Source organism: Haliaeetus albicilla, chromosome 2 (genome assembly GCF_947461875.1).
Source record: "Haliaeetus albicilla chromosome 2, bHalAlb1.1, whole genome shotgun sequence".
Classification (NCBI taxonomy): Eukaryota; Metazoa; Chordata; class Aves; order Accipitriformes; family Accipitridae; genus Haliaeetus; species Haliaeetus albicilla.
This window is the reverse complement of record NC_091484.1, coordinates 53542263-53558712: the sequence shown is the minus strand read 5'-3', so window position 1 is coordinate 53558712 and position 16450 is coordinate 53542263. Positions and strand designations below refer to the sequence as shown.

Genomic DNA, 16450 nt, shown 5'->3' with positions numbered 1-16450 from the left:
ATACTCTCCATCCCTTCCAGTTACAACACCGCTTTAGGCATCTCCCCCAGTTAAACAGAAACCCTGCACAATCGGCTCCACTTCTGTTCCTAAGACACTCTCCAGTATCAGTGTCCATAATGTTAACAACTATAACACAAAGTTGTTCAGGCATCATTATGTAAAATAACCAGGCAGCAACATCACTACTTAATGTTTTCCTATTTATTACATTTTACATTTCATATATTTACAGACATCTGTAGTGCTTTGTATTTAATTTGGTTGCAACTGTCACTTAATCAATACAATATCAATTGATACTGTCATTGTACATCATTAAAAGAGGCTGTGAACTTACTGTTTTAACTATCAGCACTTTTAACTATTACTAGTTCTTTAGCCATAAGTGTCTTTTTAGCCAGCTTTATAAATCTATGCTTCCACAGTAATTATTTAGTAAGTAAAAATAAATAATTTGTTATTAAACTTACCTCAAATGAATGAAGCTTTCAATCATAAAATAGTTCAGGTGTGCTTAATACCCAAGCCACCTACATCATTAGATTCTTTTCAGAATAGGTGGAGCACTCACTGGTACAAACTGATTCTTTGTGCACTTATATAACAGTTTAAGAAATTTCCTTAAAGATACTAGCACTGTTACATATTAATACAAACAAGAAGGGAGCAGCTCAGCTGGTATTTAATTGATTGTCATGTCACCCTCAAGTTATCAGAAATTGTTATGATCCAAACCCAATACTATTTACAAAGTTTAGTCTTATGTTGCATTAAAAATCATTATTTAAAATCCATTCCATTCATTTCTGTTTCAAAGCACTGACAGCTCATACATTTGAAAATAGTAGTAGAAACCAAATGCTGATTGTACTCAAATTTTTCACAGCTTGGATAAGAGAGGTAAATTTTTAATTTACTATAAATGTCAGTCTGCAGTCTTCTAATTCACTTTTCACCGATAAGCATCCAAGCTGCTGGAAAAAAGGAGGGGTCTCTCAGGAGGCTGGCTGACTGATGAAAGCTCCTCCTTGGTACCTTTTGGATGAGGTAGGTGTGATGCATGCCACCTTGACAGTAAGTAGGAATGGCTCTTTCTTTATCCCAACTGTTTCAGAAACTGACTTAGTTTTTCAACTTAATGACCGTAGCTTGAGCTACTTCTCGTAGGATAGTAACCACTGGCACTATTCCTATGGCTCGATGCATTTGTTAACATATTCTGTGGATTGTGCTTAGGATTTAGGGTAGCCTTGCAAAATCTCACGTTCAAGGCTTGACAATATATACGTATGTATGTACAATGTACTGAGCACTGATTATATATTTTGCTGCAATAGTTATCATACTTGTTGCACAAAATGTACCTAAAAAGCAGCTCAAGACTTGTTTTAGTTATCTGCCAAAGGGTTGCCTTCAGGTCCAAGCCTATAAGCACATCATTATTATGTTCATTTTTAAGCAAACAAAATATGTTTTTGTGTTTTGAAGGAACAGGGTCATAACTGTAAAAAGAAAAAAAGAAAGAAAAAAAAGGCCAGTGACTACTTTGGTCTTTCTACAAACTCTAATAACCTTATTTTACAGTTTCTTTTTTAGCCTCAGTCTTAAATTCCTAAATTACTCAATTTCTCTTAGCAGAAACCTCAGCTAAGGAAATGTAGCCAGCATTTAGCAATTTTAAAGCAGACGCAGCTTTCTGCTTACAGTGCAATGTCCTGATGAACATACAGCTTCTGAAAGAGAAAATATTACAGAAAAAAGACAAAGTATAAGTGTCAGCTTAAAACAGTATGATGCTTTGAGGTAAAACCCCAAGAACTGTTGGTGTGAGCTGTTACAGCTGGAGACCCTGAAGTCCTGCATTATGCTCTATTTGAGGATTTAAAGAAGCATCAGAAAAATTCATTTAAAATGTGCAAAACAATGTCAGGAGATAAACTGTCGCCATCTATTGAAAAAATAAGGAAACCTCAGTTCATTTCCTTTTAACAAACTTCGTATTATTAAGCTTTCTGCTGTGTAGACAAATGCCTCTCAAAGTAGCCACCTCCCAGGAAAGTATGTATTTAATCAACTCCTTTTTAAGATGCTAAAAAATAATCCTTGGTTTATTGGTAGCTAGTTCTCCCAGAACTCTTTTTGCTCTGAATAGGACAAAGAATGTGGAGGATATAAAAAATAAACTGCATCGGGGCATCAGGAATATTAACAACAAAATTTTTCGAGAGTTAAAAGTTAGTCCATGTATACTGTAACAAAGTTTACCCTTGTTTACTTGCAGACATTAATTTCTGCCTACAGGAGTTTGTAACAGTTTCTTCCAACATAACCAGATAAATGAATGGACAGATTTTAAATGTTTTATTGCTTATAAGTTGTTAAATAGGTTAAATATCTGGTAAAGGAACAGAAATCCAATTTTCAACAGGAACAGTTTTAGTTTTTTGTTTGTTATTTTCAAAAATAACTTTGCTCATTACATTTTGATAATCTCTACAAAATTAATGCCTAGTACATCTGGAATACTATTTCTGAGCCTCATATTGCACAAGTTTTCATGCTTATACACTACTGCTTTTTTTGTGCAAATGTAAGGCATTTATATCATCCCATTGAAGAGAGTCTGAAATCCTTTGAACCTGGTGTTTATTTTGAAGTTTTGATTTCCCTGTTAAAACTTTCAGGAGAGATCACAACACAGAATAAAGATATATTTATTAATACATATATTTGAAAGATTATTTTCTGAATGTAACAAATATAAAAAGTTATCAGTGTTTACAAATTGTCAAAAATGTCCAAAGTACAAAAGCATACAGTACATTAGTTATATGGAAGTGATTGTACTCTCTGGCACCGAGATCATCTTAATACTGTGGGCATGCACAATATACACCAGAAAAACTCATGCATCAATCAGAACAAATAAGGAAATAAGACAATTTGCTGCCTTCTCTGATTACAAATTCATTGCTTCTGTTAGTTTTCTTTCCTCAGGAATACCATTTACCTGCAAATAGATGAGAATTTATATAATCCATCAGTGGCAGATGATGCTTCAACAACATTGAACTGTCAATTGGTAACATAAATAGTACTTATTAGTCCTTTATCAACAACCACATTGGAGAAACACTGCAAGTACAACCTGGACCAAAAGACAACATACACATGAAAAACCTTTGCTTGCTTTCTTCTGGGAAGGAAGAGATCTGGGAGAAGATTGTTTAACTGGGAACTTATCTTTCTATTTGGGATCTAACAGACTTCATAGGGAGACTGTGAAGCTCAAAATGGAAAATGCAGTATGCAGGGTACATGCACTAGGCTTTTGCATTATAGGAATATCCTATAAACTTTTTCATCTAAGCACCTTAAAACAGTCCTCATAAATTTTGCCAATTCACACAGACAATTCTAAAACTTAATATACCTTTTCATATTGAAGACCAGTAGCAACTTTCAGCAGTGTAATATAAACGTTAGATGGGAGTTCTGACCTTTCAGACAATTCTTTCCCAATTATTTTTTAACTTTGTGAAATAGTCGAGCATTATGTCAGCTATAAGTCTGCATTATTATATAAGGTTAAAAAAAAATTGTTTCTTATTGGGGATGCAGACAGTTCCTGAAGAGGATAGTGGTTATTAGACGTGGTCTGCTCTTCAAATTACTAAGTATGGTCTACTGAAGCTTTAAAATAGAAGTATCTTCTTATTCATGGTGGTGAGTGATAGTATGTTAATAATCCTGAGTATATTATTGGGAATTTTCTGTAGGAAAGGAAGAAAATTAAACAATGACTGTCTAGTTCTATAGGCTTTTTGGCCTTAAGTGGTTTAGTATTGTAAATTTCTTATTTGAACAGATCAATAAAATTGATTACTAAGTTTGTACTGATGCTACTAAAAAAATCTTAGGAGTGCCTGAATTTTGTAACTTTCTAAAAATCTAACCTACTGACAACACAAGTCATAGATATCCTTTAGAAGATAAACTCCAAGAGGCACGTGCCATCATGTCATGGAAGTGCTTGCAGTGTCATCTGCACATCTGAGTTAGGAAGGAAGGTGTAATTGTAAACTAAGAGAAGAAGAGGAAACATCGTCTGTCCCAAATACATTTCCCCCTGCCCCAGTTTCCAAGAGCTTGTCACAGGCAGCATCTGCGATGAATATGAAAGAACAGATGTATTCTACCAAAATGATGTACTACAGAAAATACAGACACAAGAGAATTTTTAAGATCTATTTTTATGGCAGTTCTTCAGCGCGACTGGTAGGCGACAAACCCATGCTAGCTTGTATTTCATACCTTTTTGAAAATTTCTCACTGCTGTCAACATACAGTACTACCAGGTGATTTTGCATCTTTTTTACTGCAAGACAGACTGGAATTCTTGTAACAAAACAGTCATAACAGAAGAGCTGAACCGTGTGACATTTTTATTCTGCCTTCTAAATGCCGGCAGTAGTGAGTGATAAGAGCTATACTAAATGTCAACCCAAACCAGTGCTGGAGGCTTTTGACTGCCAGGGTCATCCACCATTTCCAGTGTATGTATAATAAAGCACACAAATAGCAAAGCTAGCAGAACTGCAGTCAGGTTGGGTTTTTTTATAAATGTGTTTTTAATTTCCAGATAACAAAAAACCACATGGGCAGAAGCATCTATTATATACTTGCCTCAAATCTTTGAAATGTTGTCATACGATATTCTCCTTTAATCCCCGAAAGCAGTAATGAAGAAGAAGGATTTTGAATGAAAAGAAAGAGTTGCTTATGTAACTCCTAAGGTAAAACAAATCTTCCTCTCAGAGCTGTAGTTCCCTTGTTACGTTCAATATATACATATCTCTAGAGTTTTGCCTAAATACCTCTCTGAATATTCAAAAATTATATTTTAGCCTCTACATTTTCCTTGTATGATCCTCATTCCCTTTCACATGGCTACAGCTGTAGCTTTTTCTCGTACCTGATACACTAACTAGAGAGAACAGTCAGCCTTAGTTGATACTCTGATGGGATCATTCACAACCTCCGTCAGTACACTAGGATTTGTGAAAATTATGCAAAAGTGGTGACTAAGACATGGGAAACATGCAGCATGGATATGTGCCTAACCACAGATTCCCCACTATCAACTCTTTATGTTTAGTAACAGCAATAAGGAGCTCCTTCTTCAGAGCTTAACTAGTATTGGTGAGAATTAGAAATTTTGATTTCCAGTCAAGTTTTAGAGAATTTGAACAGTGTAACTGTATTTGGGAATCTGGCTGTAGCTTCATGTTGTAATAGAAAATTATTTATATGAGGAGGTTTCTAACTTAGCTGTACCAGATTCCAGTGCCTCATGCTGAATCTTAATGTAGCATTTCTCCTACTTGTTCAATCAGTCCCATCCCAAAATTTTCACTGGTGTATCAAAAATATCTGGAATGACAATGCTGTAATACTGTACTATATTTCAAAATGGTTTCCACTGTCCATAGACCGTATACATTTTGACTAGTGATTCCTCCGCACCAGTCACTTACAGTATTCTCTCAGTACTGACCTGCACTCTGCTGCTGTGGAATCTGAGTCTGATGTGGCAGGTTCCTACAAAAAACAATTTAATATCTTTAATGCTTCCTACAAAGTCTGAAGTATAGTATGCATGAAAGTTCAGTATTTAAACTTCATTTTTTTGCTTATGAAGCAATAATCCATTTTAACTATGCATATACAGTTGTCAAAAGGTTAGCCAAGTCAATGAAAGAAAGGAAATTAGTGCTAAGGGGTAGTTCCTATTATTTCACTTCTCAACTAGGTTCAAAGGCTCAGGGCTTGGTGAAACGCCAGAGGTAACAAGAGTCACCGCAGGTTCCTGATGTTATGCAAAGTTTGGTTTCCATAAGTGATGAATACAGAAAAGGTGACAGTATTTGCAAGTTAATTATTGACTGTGGAATGAATGAACAGTCAGCTAGTTCTACATATCGGATCAGTTCACTTACCAAGGCAAAGTCACATTTTTGTGTCCTGCTTAAGTGTGTATTTTAACACCTACCAGATATTAAGGTTGTTTTTACAGAAAGGAATTAGGGGTTGGAATGTAGGTGAAGTGGATAAATACTCAATGTACAGCTCAAGAAAGCCTTTGGCACAGGCTTTGGCATCCCAGTCATAAAAAATTGCTATTCTGAATAGAGGAGAAACTGTTAAAGACAGGGTAGAGCACTTTGCAGTAGTTGTACAAGGGATAATTTATATAGCTGTACTTTCTGGAGAATTTAGCTTTGGGACAGGGAGAGGAAAACACTCTTCTAGCACGTATCTACATTATAAAGGGCATTCAAGGCAAGCATCTGTAAATTAGGGCCAAGTTAGTGCTGGCACTGGACCAGTATCATTGGGGCCATGCAGGCCTGCCAGCTGAGGAGCTACCGACTGGAGCTAGTGTCATAACACAGCCCTGAAAAACAACGCCAGCCGCTTCAGGGACCACTGCCTCAGATCTGCTCAACTCCAGACATGTCAACCAAATCTTTCTAGAAATGCCTTTTTCCTACAGCGCTACCGACTCGTCTGAATTAGAACATGTGCAAAGCACTCGATGGGTCTGTCTTGATAGTTTCATTAAGTTACTGATAAATGAACTTTAAGGAATAGAAATGAATATTTTTCTGGTTTCTGTCTTGGAGAGAGGCTGACAACAATGTAAACGGCTGAGAGCTCTGAGCATTTTCCTTGGCAAGTCTATATTTATTATCTGTGTAATGGAATATGCTCTTCTGTTCAATGTTAACATTTCAAACATAAACCACGTGTGACAGGTACATGACTAACTACTTACAAAGTCTGGATTTTTCTGGTATGAAAATACCACCAACCCAGTGGTAGTTTTATACCGAACTCCAAAGACATGGGTTACGAGGCAGGGTGTCCAAAATAGAACAGTTTTAAATGATTCCTCCGTCAAAAGTAGTTTTTCTCCAAAATATGCAGAAATTTAACTTCCACACAAAGCTTCTTGCCAAGTCTGCAGACTGAAACCCAGCCATTTAATTTTATAACGGAAAGCCTGCCTTTCTGCTTGAAATGCAAACATCAGAGCAATCTTGAACTACACAGTCATTACTGATACCTCCATAATAAACACATTTCAGATGACAAGCACTGGAATCCATAGTTAAATTGTGCAACATAACGAGTGTTAAAAAATAAAATCTAAATACTTACTGCTGTGTTTGCATCAGTGGCATACTGGTATTATCGTAGCTGTCGGTATGAAGGGGCGGTACAATCTCACCAGTGACTGGGTGAAACACAGGAAGCGTTGAAAGAGGCCATGCTATCTCTCTATTTTTAGACATGTCACGAAGCTCTTTGGTTGATTTCTGTATAGCACTGTGGTGCACCAACTGGATGCTATGTCAAGAGGAAATAAAATAGTAAATACATATTTTAAATGCTCTGTCAAAATGGACAGACTTTTACAATTTACAATGTTTCTTAAATATACAAGGCCTTTGATGCATGCTACAGACTCTAGAGTGCAGCAATTACAATAAACCTTTACATAGTTAATTTAATAAATATTGGATTTATTTAATTTTTTAAGGCAGTAATTATTCCATTAGATTTTGCTGTCTGGATAAGTATTTTTCATAGGATCCAAGACTCTGCAGTTTACTGCTAATGTTCCATTTATTTGCTGCAGTTAAAATAAAAGTTTGGGTTAACTCCTGATTCTTGTGGTAGATTCACAAAAACTCATAGATTAATTTTAGAACACTCCATAGTATAGGCACTGGATACCTTCCAGGATATTTGTTCTCCTGTCCACTGCCTTTAAGATATAGGCCGGGAAGTCCAGTAACCAGGAGTATAAATTACATATTAACATATTTATTCTAACAGCACTATTTTATTTTGAATTGACAGTCGTTAATTTCAAACCCTTTTTATTCTGGTCTTCTATCCTTGCCAAGATTTAAAAGCAGCTTTCACATTTATGAATTAAACCATGGATTAGAGAGAATGAAAGAAGATTATGACACACATGTATGAAGCATGACAAGCTACTGAGAATGAAAATTAAATGGTAAAAGAAAAATAACAGGAAAGAAGACACTTACTCTGGTGTTTGCATGTTTCTCTTTTCCCTAAAAACAAAACAAAATTTATGAATTAAATAATAGCATTGATAGTTGGAACATTAAATCTATCTGATGATGAAAATAGTACGTGATGTAGAAATGCTGACAAGGTTATTGCTAAACGCAACTTGGCAGCATTTGCAACTGGGTTTATGGTGAGGCCTCAGTGAACGCACATATAGAGATGTGAAACTGATGACAGACACACACACAGACACACACACAGAGAAATGAAAATGCAAGTTAAAGAACAAGCTTCTGGCTAAAATAAATTCTGTGACAAAATGAAATTGTAGTTTGTGTAAGAAATGGCAGAAATTACGTTACTTGCTGCTTTCCTTTTATGTGTTTTTCTTTTATAATATGTCTAAATTCAGTTCATATCCTCAAGCAGACTTATTTTACAAAAGTTAGTGTTTTAGAAATTACTTAATATTCTCCTGAATCTCCTTTATTAGTATTTTATTTGTTTGGGGCATTTTGGAGAGTTGTGCGTATGTGGAGATTTTGTGGAGTTTTGTGCATATGTTGAGATTTTTAACCCTTTCAACTAGAACAATTAAAGACCCTACATCCATTCTCTTAGAAATTACTGTATGTGCTTAGATGAGAAACAGTTCAGTATTTCAAGCAGATACCTTTTGGCCTGTTTTAAATGTTTTTAATGAACTGAATGGAATTCTTCTAACAAATAGTCTTCTATGCATTATATCTTAGAAAAATCTACAATTACTTATTAGTGTGTTAAAGTACTCACACTCCTTCCCGTCGGCAGCACATGATATAGGCAAGTATTAGAAAAAGCACCAGTGCTATTGCCGAGGGCACTGCCAGTGTAATTAGGAAATCCGAGTAATAGTCTCTGCTTTTGAGTGTATCAGAAGGTGGCTTGTATTCTCCACCATCAGGTAATATCCCCTCTCCACGAATCACTTCCTGAAAGGTGGAAACTTGTTTTGTATTGTCAACCTGATACCCAGAAAAAAAAAAAAAGAAGAAAAAAAAAGACAATTATATAACAAAGTAATTGTAAAAACAGGCAGTATTTAACCAGCCTTAACATATAAAAGAATCCATATTACACATTTGACAAATTCTATACAATTTCATCCAATCACTTCTTTTTAACCAATAAAACCTTACATTTCGTTGAAAGCTTCTGATCAGTGTGATAAGTAATATCACTTTATTACTTATCACATTATCACTTTATTTTGTGCCTACCAGAGATACTATGTTTTTTACAGATTAATTTTAGGATATCTCACACAAATAATATTTGAGTAAAAATTCAGTAAACATTTTTATTGCAAACTAATTATTTGATACTGATTTCTTTCTGATGAATTAATCCGTTTCTTACTAGTCTTCCTGAATAACAATACTGCCCTCTCTTGTATGAAGGTGGTAAAGATGAAGAGTGGAGTACCTATGGATTTTCTTCCCCCTTCCTATTGAGCTTCGCGTCCGGTGCTCAAAAAACACAAGACGCATGAATGGAGCTGCTGAGGACTAAGCAGCTCTATTGCCTCCCCCCGCCCCCCTGCACCCAATGCAGGATGTACCCCAACATGAGATGTGCATTAGTTGTTCAGAGCCAGAGTTCCAAGGTTTTTCTCCCTCCTATTCAACTAACCTCCAGAAGGCTGCATTCCGGGTCACAAGTAATCTTTTCTTTCTTTTTTTTTTTTTTATGTCTATATCTAATGTTCCTAGAAATACAACCTTTTTTTTGCTACTGAATTTCCTATTGCATTTAATTGACTGCCCTTCCCACATGACTTTTCAATTTTCTGCCTCTATTTTCTTGTTATCTTCAGTTAGATATTACTGTTAAATTTAGTGTTAGCTTTAAAACTCTCTCCAGATCATTAATGAAAATAAATTACATTTGCCTACATGCTTGACCGTTTGCCTGACTGTTCACTGAGAAATCTTGCAACTGATGGTCATTTCTTTATAATTTACACTTCAAGTCATAAAATGCTGTTTCAAAACTTAAGCAATGGATGAACAGGTTTTAATGGAATGCTAGAAATAATGTTATGTTGAGCTTCAAGCGCATACACATGTGTGTATATATATATATTTTAAGTGCAAGACAGTTTGACAAAAATGAATTTATGTATTCTTCACTCATTAAATTCTGCAGTATATTTTGTGTTATGAATTCTACCTGGCTGCTTAACTGAATCTCAAGCCCTAAGCAGACACACAAAAAAGATGTACGCAGCTACTGATGTGACCGACAGAAGCCCATACACGGTGTGAGAACAAGCTATCAGAAAGCTTTGTTAAGAGGAAGCATGTATTAAGTTGCCCCTCTTTTCAGTATTTGGGACGCACAAGCTTAAATCTACTGTTTGATTTAGGTGTTAACCGCCAACGTTACCTCATAAAAAGTGGGAAGAAGAGGATATGATGGTTGTATTTTCACTCACTGGTCTCTGTTGTGGTTATGGGGTACGAAACTCAACTCCCTCCCAGCCCATGGATCTTGGGGGGCTTCCTGCTCCTTGGCTTGCCTTGTGATTAGATGGAGGGAAGCTTGGCTCTGTTTTCCTGTTGATCCACCAGGTTACAGCATGCAGCAGCAATGCTGTTGGCAACAGTAAACCCCCCTAAGACTGATTAAATTCAGTTATCACGGCATGCTGCCAAAACAAGTGCCAAGTTCAAGAAGGTTGGGTGATATGCTGCTATAGAAAATTATGCTTCTCTTTGAGAGCCTGTTCCTGTTAACACAATCTCTGCTTTTCTCAAAACAGCACAACACCACTGCTCCATGATAAGTTTATGAGCCACTGTTACTATCAGACGTTTTTTTCTGGAGGAGCTCTCCTAACCAGCTGCTCTTCAGTCTGCGTGAGCAATGTTGATTATTCTTGCATTAGTGCACTACTCCTCTGCTGCTCCTGTTGAAATTCACCCTGTTTTCTAAGGCTGTTTCTCCAGTTTCTCAAGACCTTTCTGAATTCTATCCTGTCCTTCAATGCACCTGCAGATCCTTTCAGTTTCATGGGGACTGCAGATTTAATTTAATAAGCACATTCCATCATCCAGCTTATTACTGAAGCATGGCAATGAATTATTAATAATTCTGCTATGATTATGGCTATCCAGCCAGCTCTCCGCTAGGTCCTAGCTTCATCTAGGCCACGTTCCTGACCTTGCTTATGAGACAGTATAAAAAACCTTACCAAAAAGAAATTACAACTGCTGCTGCACCTCTGTTCTTTCTTGTAGAAGGAAATCAAAGACTCAACACAGTTTGCTCTTGACAAAGGCTGACTGACTTCTACTATTTTTCAGGTGCTGGTAAGTATTGCTGTGTACAAATGTACCTTCTGCAATTGTCAACAGAAAGCCAACAAAAAGTAAATAATCTGGATATTCTTTTGAAAACAAGTATTTTACAACTTTCTAACAGCTTTCCTAATTTATAGAGTATAGAAAGAAAGGGTTGGAAGTTACCTAATCCACTTTGTGTGTGAGATTTTCTCGAGAAAGGGTTGGAAGTTACCTAATCCACTTTGTGTGTGAGTTTTTCTCATAGTCAATACATTTTTTACATTGTACAAAAGACTTTCATATCTCCCTTTCAGTCTCCTTTTGGGTAATGTCTGAAGTAGCTCAACAATCATCTAAGTTTATTTTATGTACCTTCACCATCTTTGTTCAAACTTATCTGCAACGTTCTCTTCCAATATTGTATCATTTCTTGATTTTCCTTACCAGAACTAAACAAAAATAACCTTAAAAAGCCTCTTTGGGAATTATGTTTGGTTATCATTTTCCTTGTATTTGACCGAGAAGAATGTTCCCATTTATTCTGATTACATAAGTCAACACATTTTCTTCTCTTTTTCTATTTTGTTTTTAACATGAAATATGGTTTAGACAGTTTTCAGAAATATTTTTTTTAACACCACAGAAATACTATTTAACTGGTCAGTGCTGTAGACTCAGCATTTGAGAAAACACATATATATATATATAGACACACACTTTTTAGGAAAGCAAGTATAACTAGCAGTATTAGCACACAGAATTACTGAACTACACCTACCTAAATAATCCTCTCATTACTTTTAGTTCTGTAAGCCCTAGAGTTCTCTGGCCATTTATATAAATCACCGCTAGTGAAAACAAAGATGGTGGTTTTGCTGGTGCTCAACTCTAATAGAATTTAGCCTACAGAGCAAAATCCTTTCAGAATCTTAAGAGTGTGTGCTAGATGGAAAACAATGTCAATCAGTTATGATAAGTGGAATTTGGCAGAGCTGTCTGGCCAGGCTGGCAAAACTCTTACCTCAATCATGTCTGGCACAAAATATTGTACTTCTACAAACATCTTTTTTACGTGATAATAAAATAACTCACCAGAGAGATTTTACACCAGTCAATATGGAATTGAGTACGAAACTTTTTGTCACAGGTTATTACAGGCTCCATTTCTTGACTGCATCTCAGCTGATTTTGTGGGTTTTCCACTTCTCGTAAGCACGAAGAGAATGGAACGTCTGCCCCAACCATAACATACACACTGCAGAAAGAGATGAGTGACAGACTGTCAGGATACCTCTCACAAATCCCCAAAGGACAATGACATACTCTTCCAAACATTATTATTGTTCATGGTAACATTCAGCTGTGCTTTAAAGACTAAAAACGTTTTTTTATTATTTTTTTGATAATATACTTTATCTAAGCATATGAATAACAGACTGAAATTAAAAGGATTTTTCTAGCTACTTATTACAACTTGCTCTGTTTTGCTGCATAATGTAAATGTTTGCTTACCGTCAGAGTTGTCAATTCCTATGAAGTCACAGAGCTCCAAGTGTAGGTTCCTCATGTAAGTAAATCAGTACTACTTTTGAAAGTTGCATTAAAATAGTATAATTTTATCTTAAGGAAATCTTCAGTCGTGCTCAGCATAGTATTTTTGAACATTTACATTCATGAGGACTACTTGTTTCTAAACCTAATACTAATATGAACCTGCCAAAGCACCCACCTTCTCCTAAAAGATTCCATACTGTAGCTATGCACTGCCACCAAAATTTGCAGAATACTGAAAGCTGAATGTAAACTTAATACTTCATTTAGCATTACAGTACATAAAAGAAGAGCTACTGCGCTAATTGTATTATTCATTTTCATATTTAAACATGTAGAATGCTGCTGGAAAATACAGTCTACTGCACCAGGTAATAATGTATCAAAGAATCCTGAAACAGAAATTAGGTCCTGGTCGCCATTTGGTATATTAGGCATTATCTAGCTAACTGTTTTAAATTAAGCCGCTAGTATTAAGTGGCTCTGCTATTACTCTGGCTAGTACAGAAGTCACTTTCCTTCTTTAGATTGTGTTTTTACTCCCTGGTCAGAAACTCCAGTCCCACCAAAGGGCCTGAAACAACAATCTTTTCTGCATACATCTCAGATTTTGAACCCTCAGCCCTTTTTTAGATATTATTTGACACAAAATATCTAAAAATAACTAGGCATCTTTATTTTTGCCAGGGAAAAGCAATACCACAACCATATTTTTAAAAGACTGAATCCTTATTAGTTTCTAATTGAAGTATCATATTTCAGAACAGAATTTATGGTTACGAATCACAACTGGAAAAAGTGCATTCCTGTGGTTTACACTCAGAAACCTAAGTTCCCCAGATACCTCAGCTTATCACTTTCAGATGAAAGCACATAACTAAATTTCACTGAGTACAGCTACAAATGACACTGTTACATGCTAAATGGTCTTAGAAATCTAAGTGTCTTTGTAACCTATGCTCTGTCATACTTTGTTTCAAAATTTTGAGTTTTGTGAATTGGGAACTATTGAATACTCAATGCCAAACAGCTGCTCAGAAGTAACGACTGTAATTACAAAATAAGCATATTTACTACCAACTGTTTTCTAATTAATGGAATTTATTAGTATTCCTTGGATCGTAAAATCAATATATAGGAACTGTCACCTGTTGAAATGGTATCTAACATGATAAACCCATGGTATAATGGGGGTTCAGAACATCAGTAAACTTTTCATATCTAACACCAATCTGGATTTCTAAAATATAAAACAGCAATTGCAAAGTTTCTAGAAGACCTGAAAAAATATTAAGCTTTTCAGCAAGAAAAAAAAACAGTAAAGCAAAAACATTAGACTGACATATGTGCTTACCCCTCTTTCATGTCATTAATAGGAAGTGGAACTCTCCCTCCCCTGTCAAGGGCTGAAGTAATGTTTATAGCATTCAAACGTTCTGGCTGCCACACGTTTTTCACTGCTCCGAGAAAGTCGCCAAGAACTTCACTTGCTAACATTTCTTCTACATTCATATTCCTTATGAAGAACTCCGCTTGATATGGTAAAGGAAAATCTAGTTGTGATGAAAAAGGAAGAGTTTTGCCTTAAATAAAGGCTCCATAACAAAGAATTTGAAGTAATGATTAACGTAATACCACTTTAAGATTGATACACCTTTCCAAAAAACTTTTATTTGAACTAGTTATTTTGAAGCTAATGTGATTACGTTTAATTAAATAGTTAGTGCTATTGGCTGTTACTTAAGCTGAAAACCACTGGCTATTTATAAAGCAACTAGGAGATGAAGGAGCAGACTAGAGGAAAAGAGGCTCAGCTGGTAAATCTTCATTAAACAGACAAAATTACATTCATGCTAATTTTGGGGTCAAAATTGATCTGCAGTGACAATGGACTCCAACCTGCAATACTCCAAACTATAAATATATAAATATGGTGAAGAAAACTAATTTTAAGGACACAAACATTAAATTCAATTTTTTTTAATTGAAATGTTCATATATGCCATAATCTGTTGTTTTCTGAATCTGCCTATATGATTGTTCTCTGCATAAAGAACATGTAGAACTAAGCAAACTAAACACGCAGAGAGAGAGTAAAATCCATCATGTAAGGTCCATTTGAAAAGATGGGAAAAAATTGAAATTAATTCTAAAAAAAGCAAATGTGCCTTTTTTTTTTATGGATGATGAATAATAGTCTTACCTGACAGAAATAATTTAGATAAAAATAACAAATTGAACCTGAAGAAGGAAAACTCTCTTACTTCCTCTTTGTGTCCCCACATTTGGCTTGAACACCAGACAACTATTTTACATTGATTTTTTTAATCTTTGTCCTGGTTTCAGCTGGGATAGAGTTGACTGTCTTCCTAGTAGCTGGTACAGTGCTGTGTTTTGAGTTCAGTATGTGAAGAATGTTGATAACACACTGATGTTTTCAGCTGTTGCTAAGTAAGTAATGTTTAGTCTAAAGTCAAGGATTTTTCAGCTTCTCATGCCCAGCCAGCGAGAAAGCTGGAGGGGCACAAGAAGTTGGCACAGGACACAGCCAGGGCACCTGACCCAAACTGGCCAAAGGGGTATTCCATACCATGGGACGTCCCATTTAGTATAGGAATGGGGAAGTGGGGGGGGGAATCGCCGCTCGGGGACTGGCTGGGTGTCAGTCGGCGGGTGGTGAGCAATTGCCCTGCGCATCATTTGTACATTCCAATCCTTTTATTACTACTGTTGTCATTTTATTAGTGTTAATCACTATCATTATTAGTTTCTTCTTTCCTGTTCTATTAAACCGTTCTTATCTCAACCCAGGAGTTTTACTTCTTTTCCTGATTTTCTCCCCCGTCCCACTGGATGGGGGGGAGTGAGTGAGCGGCTGCGTGGTGCTTAGTTGCTGGCTGGGGTTAAACCACGACAACCTTAAAAGAACAGGAGCCCATAAGATGTTTTTGCTTATTCAGTTCAAAACACAACAAGCTATTTTCTGTACATACCTTCTGCTGACATTATATTAATGATCAAATTATGCCTTGCTGTCTCAAAGGTACGCCTGTTATATGCAGTGATCTAGAGTAAAAAAAAAAAAGATATGATTGCAAAACAGTGTAAATATGAAAATCAGGTAAATGAAACATCAATGAAAATTAAATTGATAATTTAGAAATACTTATCACCTTTTAAATGCTTTGCCTTCTTATTTTGAAATGTACGAACATTCATTCATTAATATAAATTTTGAAAGGGAAGATCAATTTATTTGATACAGTATTACCTTCCAGTCAGGATACTGGAATTTTCTCAACCAGTCTATAGCCAAATACAATTATCCAAAGGATATATGTGAATATAATATATTTTGGTCCAGATAAAAGTGTTCTGCCATACATATGTATTCTTTCTTTTCTGCTATCTTTAAGAACAGCCATAAGCAAAGACTGGTTTCTCTATTTCCCCTTCCACCC

At 35.8% G+C, this 16450-nt stretch overlaps 1 protein-coding gene across 1 annotated transcript in view; it reads right to left on the bottom strand.

Annotated features, from left to right (window-relative positions):
• Window positions 1–189: 189 nt before the first annotated feature.
• The window catches only part of SGCE (sarcoglycan epsilon), a 34579-nt gene continuing 18318 nt past the window's right edge, over window positions 190–16450 (bottom strand). The window contains 9 exon segments of the mRNA XM_069774852.1: window positions 190–3013; window positions 4690–4724; window positions 5561–5604; window positions 7228–7416; window positions 8127–8153; window positions 8905–9116; window positions 12531–12693; window positions 14344–14542; window positions 15983–16055. Of these exon segments, the coding sequence (XP_069630953.1) occupies window positions 2963–3013; window positions 4690–4724; window positions 5561–5604; window positions 7228–7416; window positions 8127–8153; window positions 8905–9116; window positions 12531–12693; window positions 14344–14542; window positions 15983–16055 (993 nt within the window). The 3' untranslated portion in view covers window positions 190–2962.